Here is a 21,564-nt window from a genome sequence, read left to right as displayed (position 1 = left end):
TATACACATTATGTAATACAGTATACACACAATGCCGTACACATACTGTACATTATATAACACCATATACACATTATATAATACAGTATACACACAATGCCGTACACATACTGTACATTATATAACACTACATACACATTATATAATACCGTATACACACAATGCCGTACACATACTGTACATTATATAACACCATATACACATTATATAATACAGTATACACACAATGCCGTACACATACTGTACATTATATAACACCATATACACATTATATAATACAGTATACACACAATGCCGTACACATACTGTACATTATATAACACCATATACACATTATATAATACCGTATACACACAATGCCGTACACATACTGTACATTATATAACACCATATACACATTATGTAATACTGGACTCACACACATTATATAATACCGTATATACACACACACACATTATATAATACCGTATACACACACACTATATAATACCGTAAACACACATACACAATTGCACACCCCTCGCTCATGGCGCAGGACCACTCCTCAGCAGGCTCACCTTGGTCGTACATTGCCTCACAGTGTTAATCAGTTCCTGGATGACCAGATCCACGCATTTCAGACACGGTTCCTTCAGTTTCACCACCTGCTTCTTCACGATCGTCTCGAAGGCCATATCAGGGGTAAAGAGCCCTGTCCTGTGGGGATGAGAGAGAAGACTCAGGGGACGAGGTTTGGCGGAGCTCCAGACACCGGTGCGAGGAGCCCGCTCACCTCACGCCGTGGATGTTCTTGATGGCGTAGCTGATTTCTCTTCGCAGATCCTTCTCGTCAAACTCCATCTGCAATAAGAGAAAAAGGAAGGGGTTAAACAGAAATGGTAAAGGGGGTCTCAGATATGGACAATGGTGGCTAACGCAGAGCTCTCAAAGTAAGCCAGCGGGACCCCCAAACTGTCAGAGACCCCCCACCAATCCTGAGAGCGGTGTTCCCACAGTCCTCTGTATGGGCAAAGCAGTGGAGTAGAGTAGATGTGTGACTACCTCTCCTACACATATGCTCCATTCACACAGGGGGCTGCGGGACCCCCTCATAATCCCAGCGATTCCCACCATATCAGAGCCTGGCGTTACCTTCACAAGTTCAAAGGGAAAGCGTTCATGGAAAATGCGGTTAATCCTGGCCCCTCCGGACAGCTCCAGCGTGTCCACCTGATCGCCAGAGCCTTCAATTCTCTTCTCGAAATCCACGCCGAGCTGCTGCACCATCCTGGACAGGAAAGGCTCGGTAACCATTGCATTTATTTTTATACATATAGTATTAAATGCGCTAATGTTTGTCAGATTATTTTTTTATTTTTCCCGTGAGTTGCGATGTTTAATTTTTATCATTTTTTTTTTACATTTGTATTTTGTTTTTTGCTATTATCTGTTGTATAGAGAAAAAAAAAGGTGAATTGTGGCGCCACCTAGTGGCAGGAGATGGCTGCGTCACTTACTGGAGGAGAGCTTTCGTCTTCCTGGTGGGATCGTCCGGGCGGAAGTTCTTATATTCTTCCACCTCCTTCTCCAGGGAAAGCATCTGACTCTGCAGCTTACTCCTCAGCGCCGGCAGCGTCTCCCGGATGTGATTGGTCAATTGCTAGATCACGAGAGGAAAAGGTATAAAGTGTGAACAGGACGGAGAGAAGTGATCCCGGAGGACGACACTCGGACGGCGGCTCCTCTTAGTATCGCTGACCGAGAATATGTTATGGATAAAAAGTCTGCATGGAAAGACTAAAAAGGTCTACAATAAGGGGACATGGACAGACACACAGAGGAGTCCGGGGGGAGACGTGGACGGACACACAGAGGAGTCCGGGGGGAGACGTGGACGGACAGACAGAGGAGTCCGGGGGGAGACGTGGACGGACACACAGAGGAGTCTGGGGGGAGACGTAGACGGACACACAGAGGAGTCCGGGGGGAGACGTGGACGGGCACACAGAGGAGTCCGGGGGGAGACGTGGACGGACAGACAGAGGAGTCCGGGGGGAGACGTAGACGGACAGACAGAGGAGTCCAGGGGGAGACGTAGACGGACACACAGAGGAGTCCGGGGGGAGACGTAGACGGACACACAGAGGAGTCCGGGGGGAGACGTAGACGGACACACAGAGGAGTCCAGGGACTGGTGTAGATGGGGACGGACACACTGAGGAGTCCGAGAATGGGGGGGGGAGATGGGGATGGACACACAGAGGAGTCTGGGAACGGGGCAGAGGGGAACCTGGAAGTACAAGCAGAGCAGTAAAGAAAAAATGGGGGGGGGGAGAGGGGTTTGAAGACATGGATGGACAAAAAGAGAAGCCCAGGGTGGGGCGCGGTGACAAACAGAGGCATCTGGGGAGGTGACTGACTGACAGGGCGTTTATGCTGCAGGACTGGCAAGGATCACAGGATCGTTGAGTGAAAGCATAAACTACGGACAACCTTGAACACAGCAAAACTTCGCTAGAAATGGCAAATTCTGCAAATTACAGCCCAACCTAAAGAAATAATCAGAGCTGCCGATAGGATTGTACCTGGTTTAAGCCCTTCTGCAGATGTGGAGTGCCCATCCTCTCGGCCATGTGGCGGTAACCAGGATGAGACAGGAAAAACTTCCGTTCTGCCGCCAAGGCGGCCCGGATATCTTTTTTACCATCTATGTCCTTCTGGCTTCTGTTCACCACTCCAATATACCCTGCGTAGGAGACAATCACACGGGTCCTATGATCCAACATGCTCCAAACCTGATGTTGCCCATGGCCTCTGCGTGCACCCTGATACTGGGCCTTCTGCAGAAACACAACAAACACGTTCATCCACGAGACCAAGCTTCCTGTCCCAGTTTTCAGGGGGGTGCGGGACACCACTCTTGAAGCCAGAACAGTGCAAACAGGTGGTCGCTTGTATGGCAGATACTTCCAGTATGTTTCCCAGCACCACGCACCCAGTCTTACATACGTTCAAGTCCCACTAGCCAAAAGTCTAGACTACATAATACTAATACTCACCCTGATCCTCCTCCTTCCCACCATGGCAAATCCCAGGTGACAAGTGATCCTACACTCGGACACTCCGAGGAGTGATTTACAGATCCATTTAGTGATTCTGGCCTCTCACCCTGCATATTTCAAGAGGGACATGAGGAGATGGTGTTTAGCAATGCCCAAAATATTTGAGCAGCCACTGTCAAGAAGACGATAGAGGGGAACAGCAATTAGCGTCTCAAGAGGTAAATGATGGTGGGAAACAGTTGCCAACAAGTCATGTTATTAAGTCAACGAGCCAGGAGGACCAGAGTGTGGAAGTGGAAGACTAGGTGGTGGACGATGAAGCCACTGACCCAACCTTGGTGGGTGCTATGCAGAGCGAGCACAGCAGCACAGAGGGAGAGGGTTCTGCACCACCACAAGAAACAGGTAGAAGCAGTGGGGTGGTCAGAGGGAGAAGGTGAGCAACTGTTCCTCAGAGTGCCCACATGCAGCAAGATCTCAGGCCAAGAATTAGGTGTTCCTCACGCTGACTTTTTTTTTTTTTTTTTTACATTAAGTGCGGAAGACAAGAAAATGGTCATTTGCAACCTGTTTAGTACCAAGATCACCAAGGGCCTGACCACTACCAGCATGCTCAGGCACATGTCATCCAAGAACCAGACAAGGTGGGCCAAACACTTGGGTCCAGAATAACTGTCTGCGGGTGACACCACTGCCTCTTCGCCTGTGCCATGTGCTTGCCAATTATCTGTCCTGGACGCAGGCACTGATGCCCCTCACCCTGCACATTCGCAAGCACAATCAGCAACCATTTTCTTGACTCTTGTTGGAACGCAAGCGGATATATGAAGCTACCCACTCACATTTCTATACTGCTTGCCTTGGAAATGTTGCAGTTTAGGCTTGTGGACATGGAGGCTTTCCGCAAACTCATGGTGTGGCCATCCCACGGCATTCAGTTCCCAGCCGCCACTATTTCTCCCGCTGTGCCGTCCCGGTCATGTGTCCCATAACATCATCTGTGCCCTGACCAGTACCAGTGTTGGCCCCCTTAAAAATAGTCTGGGTGAAATGGTGGGTGAGGATGAGGATGAGGAAAAAGCCAATATGCTAAATGACTTTTTTTCATCAGTATTTACACAAGAAAATCCCATGGCAGACAAAATGACAAGTGATAAAAATTCCCCATTAAATGTCACCTGCTTAACCCAGCAGGAAGAGCGGCGGCGTCTAAAAATCACTAAAATTGACAAATCTCCGGGCCCGGATGGGATACACCCTCGAGTACTGCAGGAATTAAGTACAGTCATTGATAGACCATTATTTTTAATCTTTAAAGACTCCATAATAACAGGGTCTGTGCCACAGGACTGGCGTATAGCAAATATGGTGCCAATATTCAAAAAAAGGGGACAAAAACTGAACTCGGAAACTATAGGCCAGTAAGCTTAACCTCTACTGTGGGTAAAATCCTGGAGGGCATTCTAAGGGATGCTATACTGGAGTATCTGAAGAGGAATAACCTCATGACCCAGTATCAGCACGGGTTTACTAGGGACCGTTCATGTCAGACTAATTTGATCAGTTTCTATGAAGAGGTAAGTTCCGGACCGGACCATAGGAACCCAGTGGATGTAGTGTATATGGACTTTTCAAAAGCTTTTGATACGGTGCCACACAAAAGGTTGATACATAAAATGAGAACAATGGGGATAGGGGAAAATATGTGCAAGTGGGTTGAGAGCTGGCTCAGGGATAGGAAACAAAGGGTGGTTATTAATGGAGCATACTCGGACTGGGTAGCGATTAGCAGTGGGGTACCACAGGGGTCAGTATTGGGCCCTCTTCTTTTTAACATATTTATTAATGACCTTGTAGGGGGCATTCAGAGTAGAATTTCAATATTTGCAGATGACACTAAACTCTGCAGGGTAATCAATACAGAAGAGGACAATTTTATATTACAGGATGATTTATGTAAACTAGAAGCTTGGGCTGATAAATGGCAAATGAGCTTTAATAGGGATAAATGTAAGGTCATGCACTTGGGTAGAAGTAATAAGATGTATAATTATGTGCTTAATTCTAAAACTCTGGGCAAAACCGTCAATGAAAAAGACCTGGGTGTATGGGTGTATGACAAACTCATGTTCAGTGGCCAGTGTCAGGCAGCTGCTACAAAGGCAAATAAAATAATGGGATGCATTAAAAGAGGCATAGATGCTCATGAGGAGAACATAATTTTACCTCTATACAAGTCACTAGTTCGACCACACTTAGAATACTGTGCACAGTTCTGGTCTCCGATGTATAAGAAAGACATAGCTGAACTGGAGCGGGTGCAGAGAAGAGCGACCAAGGTTATTAGAGGACTGGGGGGTCTGCAATACCAAGATAGGTTATTATACTTGGGGCTATTTAGTTTGGAAAAACGAAGACTAAGGGGTGATCTTATGTTAATGTATAAATATATGAGGGGACAGTACAAAGACCTTTCTGATGATCTTTTTAATCATAGACCTGAAACAGGGACAAGGGGGCATCCTCTACGTTTGGAGGAAAAAAGGTTTAGGCATAATAACACGCGGATTCTTTACTGTAAGAGCAGTGAGACTATGGAACTCTCTGCCGTATGATGTTGTAATGAGTGATTCATTACTTAAATTTAAGAGGGGACTGGATACATTTCTGGAAAAGTATAATGTTACAGCGTATATACACTAGATTTCTTGATAGGGTGTTGATCCAGGGAACTAGTCTGATTGCCGTATGTGGAGTCGGGAAGGAATTTTTTTCCCCAAGGTGGAGCTTACTCTTTGCCACATGGGTTTTTTTTTGCCTTCCTCTGGATCAACATGTTAGGGCAAGTTAGGTTAGGCTATGGGTTGAACTAGATGGACTTATAGTCTTCCTTCAACCTTAATAACTATGTAACTATTTAACTATGTAACATTACAGTTACTGGGAAGGTCCACTTAACCACCGACACATGGACAAGGGCTTGTGGCCAGGGACGCTACATTTCCCTCACGGCACACTGGGTGAACTTTGTAGAGGCTGGGACCAAGTTGGACCATCAGACGGCACATGTCCTACCGACACACAGACTTGCAGAACCTAGTTTCATCATTTTTTTTCTCCACCTCCTGCACCCCCTCCAGCTCCGAACTGTCATCCATCATAAAAACAAGCTGGAAGCACTGCCTAAGTGAAGTTGCAACAGGCGGCTCTGCTAAAACTCATTTGTTCAGGTGACAAACAGCACACTGCCAGAGTTCTTGAAAGCTTTAATCATAGAATGCTAGAGTTGGAAGGGACCTCCAGGGTCATCATGTCCAACCCCCTGCTCAATGCAGGATTCACTAAACCATCTCAGACAGATGTCTGTCCAGCCTCTGAAGGCTTCCACTGAAGGAGAACTCACTAACTCATGGCAGCCTTTTATACTCATTGATCACCCTCACTTTCAAAAATATTTTTTTTAATACCTAATCTGTATCTTCGCTCCGCTGATTCTACAACCAGGCATGGTCTAATGTGATGGTCTCTAGAGCCGCCACCACACTCTGGTGGCGGGCTCTAAAGCTCGCACAGGTGCCACGCATGGCCCATGTTGTCAACATAGTGGTTTAACGCTTTCTGTAAACCCACCTAGATTTCCCTGAGCAACTTGTGATGGTACGCCGCAAGTGCGCCCATTTCCGCAAGTCACCTAAAGCTACCGTCTGTCTAGCAGTGCTGTAGCAGCGTTTGCAAGTGTCACCTCACCGACTGGTTTGCGATGGCTCTACGAGCTTGAACTCCACATTAGACATGTTGGCAAGTCTATGTAAGCAGCAAAGGGCAGTAATTGCATATAAGCTCCAACATGCCCGTTGGTATTACGGTCACCCTCTGCACATAAATGAAGAGTGGGCATGGATGTCTGACATCTGTGAGGTTCTACAAAGCTTTAAGGAATTAATTAAGACGGAGAGCGGCTATGACACCATAATCAGCATTACCATCCCGCTTTGGTGTCTATTCAAACACTCGCTACTCACAATATAAGACAAAGTTTTGGATGAGGACCAGGTGGAGATTGAGGATGAAAGACAGGGTGATACTACCTAGCCAAGCATCATCTCCCCTCATCTCACCTTCTCATTCCGGATTTAGTGATAATGAGGAGGAGGAACAGGAGATGGTTGCCTCCACACTAGCTTCATCTTATCTGTTCGGCATGGATGGGCTGAAGAAGAGTAGGAGAGGGAGGAGGAAGAGGAGTAGATGGAGATTCGTCGTCCTGGTGAGGACAGGGAAGTCTGGCGGGTTGGGAGTCTGGCAAACATGGTTGACTTTATGTTCCTCCCTTTCCGGTGACCCTCGCATTATATGCATTTTGGGCACCACCTATTACTGGTTGTTTACCCTTCTCGATCCACACTCCAAGGAGCACTTTCCATCTTTCCTTCATGCAGCGGAAAAGGCTAGTAAAATGGTGCAATACCAAAGGCCTTAGACAAACAATCAGTACAAAAATTCCCATCTGACAACACTTGCGCCAGACGTCATAGTTCCTTGGACATCCAAAAAGTAGAGACGTAGAGACGGAGGAGACACGCACCAAGACCAACAGAAGCAGGGGAAGACTATCCTAGGTCTGGGAAAGTGTCATTAGACCCTTCTAGCGCCCAACCCTTGATGCTTGGGCTACTCTGACAAGGAGGGAAACAATTTTGGAAGATGGTGAGGGAGTATCTAGCCGACACTAGCAGCGTCCTCCGTGATTGCTATGTGCTGTACCACTACTGGGTACCCAACCTGGACATGTGGCATGGACTTTCCCTTTACGTCTTGCACTGCAGCTAGCGTATTGTCTGAGCAAGATTTTAGTGGCGCCAGGGGCATAATAACTGATAGGCATATCCGCCTGTCAACCGAAAATACTGACAAGCTGACTTCTCAAAATGAATAAGACGTGGATAGGCCCGAACTTCTCAACCCCATCGGATTACAACAGCGCAACATAAAGTCAACCAAAATGTTTATTTTTTTTCCTGGCGTATTCCTATGCATCCCACCCCACCCAAACAAGGGTATACGGTTTTTGTTTTCTAATATTTCGTGTCCACCTCCTCCACCATATCAAGAGGGTCATCATGCGGCCCTCACGCAGTCCCTTCTTGTAATTTTTGGACAGTGACTCGCCAAGCACTTCCTGTGCGCGCAGGTCCTTCTCTTCCGGGACCAGCCCGCTGACTGTCACTTACCAAATGAACTGACCCTCTGCTCTTCGCTACGGTAGTTACAGTGGATACGGCCATCTCCATCCCACCGTTGATGTGGGGCGATTCTTCCATTTTTAATACACCAATGGTGGTAAGATCTCCACTTTGCACATAGTCTTCACTCAGCATGCCACCATCTTAAGTTTCATTCAAGGTCTTGAATTTTTCCCATCTTGTTCTAGTTCTCACTGTCTCACGTCAGTATCATTAATGGAGTGTTCCTTGTGGTCAAACAAATCTCTTCTGCACTCCACAACATGATTGCTTCGTTCCAGGAGTAAATTGACAAATTCTGTCTCTTTATACAATCTTTTTAAAATCATCAAAAAATGTTTCCAGAGGCAGTCCTCTACGTGTCTTCCAGGCGGTGTTGCAGTTCTCCTTCAAAATTTTGGCAGCCCTTGCACTTCGTCCATAGGCTTTTTAACTCGGACGGAAATACAAACAAGCAATTAGAATGGCTAAAAATTATTAATCTCCAGGCCCTGATGGAATAATTGCTGAATATGTTAACATATCTAATCAAGTATTAATTCCACATCTGTTGTTTTTCAAAATCTATTTGAAACAGGTACAATTCCAGATGAAATGATACAAGCGACAATAGTTCCACTTCCCAAGCCAGGTACAACACCGGATCACGAGAATAATGTCAGGCCAATATAACGATCTCAAACTAGATTCTAAAATTCTAGAATTTCAGAGGATATCCCATCCCTGGTGCATCATAAAGACCAAGTTGGGTTGGTCAAATCTAGAGTAGAGAGGAACAAACACGAAATTAAAAGTTAGTGTCCGGTGCTAAACTATTAACACAGACTACTCCCAGGGATTCCGAACTTTGCACTCGAGCTCCGAGGGATTCCGAACTTTGCACTCGAGCTCCGAGGGATTCCGAACTTTGCACTCGAGCTCCGAGGGATTCCGAACTTTGCACTCGAGCTCCGAGGGATTCCGAACTTTGCACTCGAGCTCCGAGGGATTCCGAACTTTGCACTCGAGCTCCGAGGGATTCCGAACTTTGCACTCGAGCTCCGAGGGATTCCGAACTTTGCACTCGAGCTCCGAGGGATTCCGAACTTTGCACTCGAGCTCCGAGGGATTCCGAACTTTGCACCAAGGGAAGTCCAGGAAAGAGAGCAAATTTTTACCAGCTCCAATGTTCGGGTCCTCATACATTTCAATGGAGAACGGGTTCTGGTTCAAGTTTGGGTGACGTTCTGGTACCTGAATCGAACTTTGGACTAAAGTTTGGGTTGGGTACTAGAGCCTGAACTTCCACGGATCCGGTCATCCCTAATCCAGAGAAACACCTGACGGCACAAGAAGGATGGTTGATATCATCCTGAATGTATGGGGATTCCTATTTGAGGTACTATCCAAATTCGAATTCACTGGTAACATATCTATAGCCATTATTTTATTATATTCCAAACCATTAGCTTCGGTCCTGGTATCCGGAATGATGTCAAACAAATTCTACATTAGTAATGGCACGAGACCGGTGTCCGCTATCACCGCTTTTATTTGCTCTAGTGATTGAATCACTACCCAAAAACAATATGAGGTCACACCCAACGATATCACATGGAACATAAAATTGGTTTATACTAGCACTGACAAATCCTTCAGGATCACTACCTACAGCAATGCAAATAATATCCTTCTACCAAAGAATCATATTACAAACTAAATGCCAAATTTAAATCATACATTCTACAGATCTAAAAATAAATATCCCATGAAATGTGGTAATGAAAGCATTGTGTACTTAGGGATACTGTGAACGCCCTCATTAGACAAAATGCTTTCAATGAATTAGGAAGGGGGAAAAAAAAAAAAGCCGACATGTTACGTATGAAAAAACATGATATCTCTTGGTGGGGCAGAATAGCATCGGGGAAAATGTTTTAACTCCCCCAGATATTTTATTTATTCTGAAATATTCCCATTGCATTTCCAATGAAGATATTAAAAGAAATAAGTAAATTATTTCCAAATATATTTGGCAGGAGAAACAACCGAGAGTACAAGCGGCGACACTTTACATCCCTATGACCAAAGGAGGAGGACAAGGACGCCCCTCAATGGTGTTTGTGGAACAACGATGACAATGGGCACTGGACATCTGCCCAAATCGAGGCGGATGTGTAGTACCCTGCGGCGGCCACTATGAGAAGATGGAGCAGCTCCGCGAGGGAGGACTCCTCCAATCAGCGGCCGCCACCGACAACGATAACAGCTGATTGGGTGGGGTGCCAAATTAGTTCTCTATGATTGAAAGACTTAATCCCCCAATTCAAGGAGGGGAGCATTGTCAGAAACTACTCATTCGTGAAGATCAGATCTCACAATGATCACCAGAGTCCCATCAGGATTAAACAGAAAACAAGACATTTTTTCATTACTAAAATATTTCTCAAGTTATTAAAGAGAAGAGGAGATCAGAAATCAATATACAGTAAGAGGCCACAATGGCGCTGCTATACTGATTATTATTATACCGGCAGTGAAGGAATCCGACCGGTGGTTCTTGTTTAATCAGCCTCTAACGTTTCCAGCGAGTAGTGTGCATCAGGATGGTGCTGGGGTCTTCTGTTTCCCCTGCCTCCTGTGCATCTATGACAGGTCACTGATTATTCAGTGACCTGCAGCATTTTTGAAAAGGAAGACGATGCTGACCCGAGAACTCGACCAGTACACTCACCAGCTACAGCACCATGTTAATGAACACGAGCCATGGAATCAAATTACACATGGGCCGCCAAATTCAATGACAGCAGTGCGGAAATCCAAAAAGGAAATATAATAACGCCCTCTGCGTCCAAGACTAGAACTACTATAATACTGCCCCCTGTGTACAAGAATATAACTACTATAATACTGCTCCTATGTACAAGAATATAACTACTATAATACTGCCCCCTATGTACAATAATATAACTACTATAATACTGCCCCTATGCACAAGAATATAACTACTATAATACTGCTCCTATGTACAGTAATATAACTACTATAATACTGCTCCTATGTACAGTAATATAACTACTATAATACTGCTCCTATGTACAAGAATATAACTACTATAATACTGCTCCTATATACAAGAATATAACTACTATAATACTGCTCCTATGTACAAGAATATCACTACTATAATACTGCTCCTATGTAAAAGAATATAACTACTATAATACTGCCCCTATGTACAAGAATAGAACTACTATAATACTGCTCCTATATACAAGAATATAACTACTATAATACTGCTCCCCTATGTACAAGAATATAAGTACTATAATACTGCTCCCCTATGTACAAGAATATAACTACTATAATACTGCCCCATGTACAAGAATATGACTACTATAATACTGCCCCTATGTACAAGAATATAACTACTATAATACTGCTCCTATGTACAAGAATATAACTACTATAATACTGCTCCTATGTACAAGAATATAACTACTATAATACTGCTCCTATGTACAAGAATATAACTACTATAATACTGCTCCTATATACAAGAATATAACTACTATAATACTGCTCCTATGTACAAGAATATCACTACTATAATACTGCTCCTATGTACAAGAATATAACTACTATAATACTGCCCCTATGTACAAGAATATAACTACTATAATACTGCTCCTATGTACAAGAATATAACTACTATAATACTGCCCCTGTGTGCAAGAATATAACTACTATAATACTGCCCCCATGTACAAGAATATAACTACTATAATACTGCTCATATGTACAAGAATATAACTACTATAATACTGCCCCATGTACAAGAATATAACTACTATAATACTGCCCCCTATGTACAGTAATATAACTACTATAATACCGCCCCTATGTACAAGAATATAACTACTATAATACCGCCCCTATGTACAAGAATATAACTACTATAATACTGCTCCCCTATGTACAAGAATAGAACTACTATAATACTGCCCCTATGTACAAGAATATAACTACTATAATACTGCTCCTATGTACAAGAATATAACTACTATAATACTGCCCTTATGTACAAGAATATAACTGCTATAATACTGCTGCCTATGTACAGTAATATAACTGCTATAATACCGCCCCGTGTACAAGAATATAACTACTATAATACTGCCCCATGTACAAGAATATAACTACTATAATACTGCCCCCTATTTACAGTAATATAACTACTATAATACCGCCCCTATGTACAAGAATATAACTACTATAATACTGCCCCATGTACAAGAATATAACTACTATAATACTGCCCCCTATTTACAGTAATATAACTACTATAATACCGCCCCTATGTACAAGAATATAACTACTATAATACTGCCCCATGTACAAGAATATAACTACTATAATACTGCCCCATGTACAAGAATATAACTACTATAATACTGCCCCCTAGGTACAGTAATATAACTACTATAATACCGCCCCTATGTACAAGAATATAACTACTATAATGCTGCTCCCTATGTACAAGAATATAACTACTATAATACTGCTCCTATGTACAAGAATATAACTACTATAATACTGCTCCTATGTACAGTAATATAACTACTATAATACTGCTCCTATGTACAAGAATATAACTACTATAATACTGCCCTTATGCACAAGAATATAACTGCTATAATACTGCTGCCTATGTACAGTAATATAACTGCTATAATACCGCCCCGTGTACAAGAATATAACTACTATAATACTGCCCCATGTACAAGAATATAACTACTATAATACTGCCCCCTATTTACAGTAATATAACTACTATAATACTGCCCCATGTACAAGAATATAACTACTATAATGCTGCCCCCTATGTACAGTAATATAACTACTATAATACCGCCCCTGTGTACATTAGTAGAGTCACAGTGCATGGCCTTTACCTCTCCTCAGGGGCAGCAGTTTGTTCTCCAGGATGTCTCTGGCGTCGGTGCCTTCATCCATTAAATCCAGTTTGGTTATGACGCCGATAGTCCGTAACCCTGGAACATAGAGACGGATATTAACGCTTTTTGAGTTATTAAGACAACCAGCGACAGTCGCGGATGTTCAGTTCCTGGGATGTTCTTCTTCGGTTTGTCCTGCAGATAGTGCCGCCATCACAACCTAGGAGCAGTGTAAGTATCATCATCGCCGCCATCTTACCTTGTGGATCCACCTCCTTCGCCATTTTCAGGGCATCGGAGTTGGCCAGGTCAGTATTGGCCGGGGTGACTGCCAGGATCAGGCAGCTCTCCCGGGTGATGAACTGCAGGATCATGTCCTTGATCTGGTACTCGATGTCTTGGGGTTGGTCGCCGACGGGCACCTTGGTGATACCCGGAAGGTCAATCAAGGTCAAGTTGAGAACTGAGGGAGGAACAAATGCAGGCTCAGTATTACAGCACTGTGCAATATAACACCAAGGGAAAGCCGCCATATTGGGGAGAAGGAGACTGAAAAGGGTTGTCACCTGTCGAAAACCTTTTTCCTTTAAATGCGTTAGTAGTAAAAAAATAAAATAAAAAAAATCTGTCCTTTAACCCCTTCATGACCGGGGGATTTTTCGTTTTTCCGTGTTCGTTTTTCGCTCCCCTCCTTCCCAGAGCCATAACTTTTTTATTTTTCCGTCAATTTGGCCATGTGAGGGCTTATTTTTTGCGGGACGAGTTGTACTTTTGAACGACATCATTGGTTTTAGCATGTCGTGTACTAGAAAACGGGGAAAAAAATTCCAAGTGCGGTGAAACTGCAAAAAAAAGTGCAATCCCACATTGGTTTTTTGTTTGGCTTTTTTGCTAGGTTCACTAAATGCTAAAAATGACCTGACATTATGATTCTCCAGGTCATTACGAGTTCATAGACACCAAACATGACTAGGTTATTTTTTATCTAAGTGGTGAAAAAAAAATTCCAAACTTTGCTAAAAAAAAAAAAAAAAAATTGCGCCATTTTCCGATACTCGTAGCGTCTCCATTTTTCGTGATCTGGGGTCGGTTGAGGGCTTATTTTTTGCGTGCCGAGATGACGTTTTTAATGATAGCATTTCGGTGCAGATACGTTCTTTTGATCGCCCGTTATTGCATTTTAATGCAATGTCGCGGCGACCAAAAAAACGTAATTCTGGCGTTTCGAGTTTTTTTCCCGCTACGCTGTTTAGCGATCAGGTTAATACTTTTTTTTATTTGATAGATCGGGCAATTCTGAGCGCGGCGATACCAAATATGCGTAGATTTGATATTTTTTTTATTGATTTATTTTGATTGGGGCGAAAGGGGGGTGATTTAAACTTTTATGTTTTTTTTATTTTTTTCACATTTTTTTAAACTTTTTTTTTTAACTTTTGCCATGCTTCAATAGCCTCCATGGGAGGCTAGAAGCAGGCACAGCACGATCGGCTCTGCTACATAGCAGCGATCTGCTGATCGCTGCTATGTAGCAGAATTGCACGTGTGCTGTGAGCGCCGACCACAGGGTGGCGCTCACAGCGACGGGCAATCAGTAACCATAGAGGTCTCAAGGACCTCTATGGCTACAATGGAGACGCATCGCCGACCCCCGGACATGTGACGGGGGTCGGCGATGACGTCATTTCCGGCCGCCCGGCCGGAAGCGGTAGTTAAATGCCGCTGTCTGCGTTTGACAGCGGCATTTAACTAGTTAATAGGTGCGGGCAGATCGCGATTCTGCCCGCGCCTATTACGGGCACATGTCAGCTGTTCAAAACAGCTGACATGTCCCGGCTTTGGTGCGGGCTCACCGCGGAGCCCTGCATCAAAGCAGGGGAGCCGGCATCGGACGGTATAGTACGTCCGATGCCGGTAAGGGGTTAATCATTCTCCCCAGGTCCATTGCTGTGTCTCTGCTGCTGCTTCTCGAGCGCAGCGGTGACATCAGAAGGCGCTCAGAGCTGCCGAGCCCACCGATTGGCTGCCTGACTGCCAATGACGTCAGTGCTGCAGTAAAGAAAAAAAAAAAAAAAAAAGCACTGAGTACAGCGGCAGAGACTCAGTGTTGGACCTGGGGAGAGTGAGATTTTTTTTTTTTTAAATTACTAAGAGCTTAAAGGAAAAAAAAAAAATTATGACAAGAACAACCCCTTTCATTTTAGCAACCAGTGGCCCAGGTGGGCAGGCAGCGGGACCCTCACCTCTAGGGCTGTGAAATATTGGGGAATCCCTGCTCCCCACATCGCCAGGTTGAGTTCTCAGCGGCGTTTCGACACCAGTATGAGGAGTGTACAAATCACTGTGCGGGACACGACCCTTTCAACCTTAAAGGGGTTGTACCACGTATTATAAGTTTTCCCCTTAGCACAGGAGAGAGGATACTGACCGAGGCTCTATTCTGGCGGGGTCCGCAGAGCCGCAGACGTCAAATCTGATGGAGGGATCCCCTCACCTTACAGATGGACAACTTATACACGACACCAGATTTTATAGTTACACTTTCACTTATCCCTTTAATGCACCTGGTTGTGGCAACTCAACATCAGGACAGAGGCTCAGGGAAACCCATGTATTCACCAGACGGCGCGGAGCGAGCGACGCCGAGAGGACAGGACGCGAATAATGGATTCTATCCGCTCCCCGAGGACAAATCTGTTCAGCCCACAATGTCCATTAGTCAGAGGATACTGGAAGGCCGAGGTCAGCAGAGCACACAAGACACATCCAGAGGCTCCGAGCGAAACAAAGGAACACGATTGTAACACACAAATCCAGAAAACCGTAATACATTCCTGCAGCATCCTCAGGACACAAACTTCTCTGTATTCTGGGGAAGATCCATTCTGTTCTCACTGTCAGATACTACTACTACTAACCACTACCACTACACTGCCCCCTAAGTACAAGAATATAACTACTATAATACTGCCCCCTATGTACAAGAATATAACTACTATAATACTGCTCCTATGTACAAGAATATAACTACTATAATACTGCTCCTATGTACAAGAATATAACTACTATAATACTGCCCCGTGTGCAAGAATATAACTACTATAATACTGCCCCCTATGTACAAGAATATAACTACTATAATGCTGCCCCCTATGTACAAGAATATAACTACTATAATGCTGCCCCCTATGTACAAGAATATAACTACTATAATACTGCTCCTATGTACAAGAATATAACTACTATAATACTGCTCCTATGTACAAGAATACAACTACTATAATACTGCTCCTATGTACAAGAATACAACTACTATAATACTGCCCCCTATGTACAAGAATATAACTACTATAATACTGCTCCTATGTACAAGAATATAACTACTATAATACTGCCCCCTATGTACAAGAATATAACTACTATAATACTGCTCCTATGTACAAGAATATAACTACTATAATACTGCCCCTATGTACAACAATATATAACTTCTATAATACTGCCCCTATGTACAAGAATATAACTACTATAATACTGCCCCCCATATACAAGAATATAACTGCTATAATACTGCCCCCCATATACAAGAATATAACTGCTATAATACTGCCCCATGTACAAGAATATAACTACTATAATACTGCCTCCTATGTACAAGAATATAACTACTATAATACTGTCCCCTATGTACAAGAATATAACTACTATAATACTGCCCCCTATATACAAGAATATAACTACTATAATACTGCCCCTATATACAAGAATATAACTGCTATAATACTGCCCCCCATATACAAGAATATAACTACTATAATACTGCCCCTATATACAAGAATATAACTACTATAATACTGCCCCCTATGTACAAGAATATAACTACTATAATACTGCCCATATGTGCAAGAATATAACTACTATAATACTGCTCCTATGTACAAGAATATAACTACTATAATACTGCCCCTATGTACAAGAATATAACTGCTATAATACTGCCCCTATGTACAAGAATATAACTACTATAATACTGCCATCTATGTACAAGAATATAACTACTATATAACTCCCTGCTAACACTCTCGTACCTCTCCAGTCCATCCTTAACTCTGCTGCCCGACTAATCTATCTCTCTCCTCGCTACTCCTCCGCTTCCCCCCTCTGCAAATCTCTTCACTGGCTCCCATTCCCTCAGCGTATCCAGTTCAAATTGCTAATACTGACCTACAAAGCCATCCACAACCTGTCTCCTCCATATATCTCTGAACTAATCTCTCGATATCTTCCCTCACGTGATCTCCGATCCTCCCAAGACCTCCTTCTCTCCTCCACACTTATTCGCTCCTCATCCAATCGCCTCCAAGACTTCTCCCGAATATCCCCCATCCTCTGGAACTCTCTGCCCCAACACGTCCGACTATCAACCACAGTCGGATCCTTCAGACGGAACCTGAAAACCCATCTCTTCAGGAAAGCCTACAGCCTGCACTGACACCGCTGCCGCCTCATCACTATCGGAGCTACCACCTCTCCAACACCGGAGCTCCTGCAACCCTCAACCTACTGTCTCCTTCCCCATAATCCTGTAGAATGTAAGCCCGCAAGGGCAGGGTCCTCGCCCCTCTGTATCAGTCCGTCATTGTTAGTTTGTTTACTGTATGTGATATTTGTAACTTGTATGTAACCCCTTCTCATGTACAGCACCATGGAATCAATGGTGCTATATAAATAAATAATAATAATAATAATACTGCCATCTATGTACAAGAATATAACCACTATAATACTGCCCCTATGTACAAGAATATAACTACTATAATACTGCCCCTATGTACAAGAATATACCTACTATAATACTGCCCCTATGTACAAGAATATAACTACTATAATACTGCCCCTATGTACAAGAATATAACTACTATAATACTGCTCCTATGTACAAGAATATAACTACTATAATACTGCCCCCTATGTACAAGAATATAACTACTATAATACTGCCATATATGTACAAGAATATAACTACTATAATACTGCCCCTATGTACAAGAATATAACTACTATAATACTGCCCCTATGTACAAGAATATAACTACTATAATACTGCCCCCTATGTACAAGAATATAACTACTATAATACTGCCCCGTGTACAGAATACAACTACTATAATACTGCTCCTATGTACAAGAATATAACTACTATAATACTGCCCCTATGTACAAGAATATAACTACTATAATACTGCCTCTATGTACAAGAATATAACTACTATAATACTGCTCCCTATGTACAAGAATATAACTACTATAATACTGCCCCTATGTACAAGAATATAACTACTATAATACTGCCATATATGTACAAGAATATAACTACTATAATACTGCCCCTATGTACAAGAATATAACTACTATAATACTGCCCCTATGTACAAGAATATAACTACTATAATACTGCCCCCTATGTACAATAATATAACTACTATAATACTGCCCCTATGCACAAGAATATAACTACTATAATACTGCCCCTATGTACAAGAATATAACTACTATAATACTGCCCCTATGTACAAGAATATAACTACTATAATACTGCCCCCTATGTACAAGAATATAACTACTATAATACTGCCCCTATGTACAAGAATATACCTACTATAATACTGCCCCTATGTACAAGAATATAACTACTATAATACTGCCCCCTATGTACAAGAATATAACTACTATAATACTGCCCCCTATGTACAAGAATATAACTACTATAATACTGCCCCCTATGTAAAAGAATGTACGTACTATAATACTTCGCCCTATGTACAAGAATATAACTACTATAATACTGCTCCCTATATACAATATAACTACTATAATACTGCTCCTATGTGCAAGAATATAACTACTATAATACTGCCCCCTATGTACAAGAATATAACTACTATAATACTGCCCCTATGTACAAGAATATAACTGCTATAATACTGCCATCTATGTACAAGAATATAACTACTATAATACTGCCCCTATGTACAAGAATATAACTACTATAATACTGCCCCTATGTACAAGAATATAACTACTATAATACTGCCCCTATATACAAGAATATAACTGCTATAATACTGCCATCTATGTACAAGAATATGACTACTATAATACTGCCCCTATGTACAAGAATATAACTACTATAATACTGCCCCTATGTACAAGAATATAACTGCTATAATACTGCCATCTATGTACAAGAATATAACTACTATAATACTGCCCCTATGTACAAGAATATAACTACTATAATACTGCCCCCTATGTACAAGAATATAACTACTATAATACTGCCCCTATGTACAAGAATATAACTACTATATTACTGCTCCTATGTACAAGAATATAACTACTATAATACTACCCCTATGTACAAGAATATAACTACTATAATACTGCTCCTATGTACAAGAATATAACTGCTATAATACTGCTCCTATGTGCAAGAATATAACTACTATAATACTGCCCCTATGTACAAGAATATAACTGCTATAATACTGCCATCTATGTACAAGAATATAACTACAATAATACTACTCCTATGTACAAGAATATAACTACTATAATACTGCCATCTATGTACAAGAATATAACTACTATAATACTGCTCCTATGTACAAGAATATAACTGCTATAATACTGCTCCTATGTGCAAGAATATAACTACTATAATACTGCCCCCTATGTACAAGAATATAACTACTATAATACTGCCCCTATGTACAAGAATATAACTACTATAATACTGCTCCTATGTACAAGAATATAACTGCTATAATACTGCTCCTATGTGCAAGAATATAACTACTATAATACTGCCCCTTTGTACAAGAATATAACTACTATAATACTGCCCCTATGTACAAGAATATAACTACTATAATACTGCTCCTATGTACAAGAATATAACTACTATATAACTCCCTGCTAACACCCTTGCACCTCTCCAGTCCATCCTTAACTCTGCTGCCCGACTAATTCATCTTTCTCCTCGCTACTCCTCCGCTTCCCCCCTCTGCAAATCTCTTCACTGGCTCCCATTCCCTCAGCGTATCCAGTTCAAATTGCTAATACTGACCTACAAAGCCATCCACAACCTGTCTCCTCCATATATCTCTGACCTAATCTCTCGATATCTTCCCTCACGTAATCTCCAGTCCTCCCAAGACCTCCTTCTCTCCTCCACACTTATTCGCTCCTCATCCAATCGCCTCCAAGACTTCTCCCGAATATCCCCCATCCTCTGGAACTCTCTGCCCCAACACGTCCGACTATCAACCACAGTCGGATCCTTCAGACGGAACCTGAAAACCCATCTCTTCAGGAAAGCCTACAGCCTGCACTGACACCGCTGCTGCCTCATCACTATCGGAGCTACCACCTCTCCAACACCGGAGCTCCTGCAACCCTCAACCTACTGTCTCCTTCCCCATAATCCTGTAGAATGTAAGCCCGCAAGGGCAGGGTCCTCGCCCCTCTGTATCAGTCCGTCATTGTTAGTTTGTTTACTGTATGTGATATTTGTAACTTGTATGTAACCCCTTCTCATGTACAGCACCATGGAATCAATGGTGCTATATAAATAAATAATAATAATAATAATACTGCCATCTATGTACAAGAATATAACCACTATAATACTGCCCCTATGTACAAGAATATAACTACTATAATACTGCCCCTATGTACAAGAATATACCTACTATAATACTGCCCCTATGTACAAGAATATAACTACTATAATACTGCCCCTATGTACAAGAATATAACTACTATAATACTGCTCCTATGTACAAGAATATAACTACTATAATACTGCCTCTATGTACAAGAATATAACTACTATAATACTGCCCCTATGTACAAGAATATAACTACTATAATACTGCTCCTATGTACAAGAATATAACTACTATAATACTGCCCCCTATGTACAAGAATAAAACTACTATAATACTGCCATATATGTACAAGAATATAACTACTATAATACTGCCCCTATGTACAAGAATATAACTACTATAATACTGCCCCTATGTACAAGAATATAACTACTATAATACTGCCCCCTATGTACAAGAATATAACTACTATAATACTGCCCCGTGTACAGAATACAACTACTATAATACTGCTCCTATGTACAAGAATATAACTACTATAATACTGCCCCTATGTACAAGAATATAACTACTATAATACTGCCTCTATGTACAAGAATATAACTACTATAATACTGCCCCCTATGTACAAGAATATAACTACTATAATACTGCCATATATGTACAAGAA

General features: G+C 42.2%; 1 protein-coding gene across 4 annotated transcripts in view; it reads right to left on the bottom strand.

Annotated features, from left to right (window-relative positions):
• DNM2 (dynamin 2) overlaps positions 1–21,564 on the bottom strand; it is a 72,053-nt gene that overhangs the window by 29,291 nt on the left and 21,198 nt on the right. For all 4 annotated transcript variants that reach the window (XM_069767123.1, XM_069767124.1, XM_069767121.1 and 1 more), the window contains exons 4-10: positions 13,481–13,684; positions 13,219–13,317; positions 2,565–2,725; positions 1,497–1,639; positions 1,132–1,267; positions 773–840; positions 558–696 (exon numbers count right to left, since the gene is read on the bottom strand). In XM_069767123.1, coding sequence (XP_069623224.1) covers positions 558–696; positions 773–840; positions 1,132–1,267; positions 1,497–1,639; positions 2,565–2,725; positions 13,219–13,317; positions 13,481–13,684 — 950 coding nt within the window. The remainder of the gene's footprint in view (positions 1–557; positions 697–772; positions 841–1,131; positions 1,268–1,496; positions 1,640–2,564; positions 2,726–13,218; positions 13,318–13,480; positions 13,685–21,564) is intronic.

Source organism: Ranitomeya imitator, chromosome 4, assembly GCF_032444005.1.
Source record: "Ranitomeya imitator isolate aRanImi1 chromosome 4, aRanImi1.pri, whole genome shotgun sequence".
Lineage (NCBI taxonomy): Eukaryota > Metazoa > Chordata > Amphibia > Anura > Dendrobatidae > Ranitomeya > Ranitomeya imitator.
This window is presented reverse-complemented; position numbering and strand designations above follow the sequence as displayed.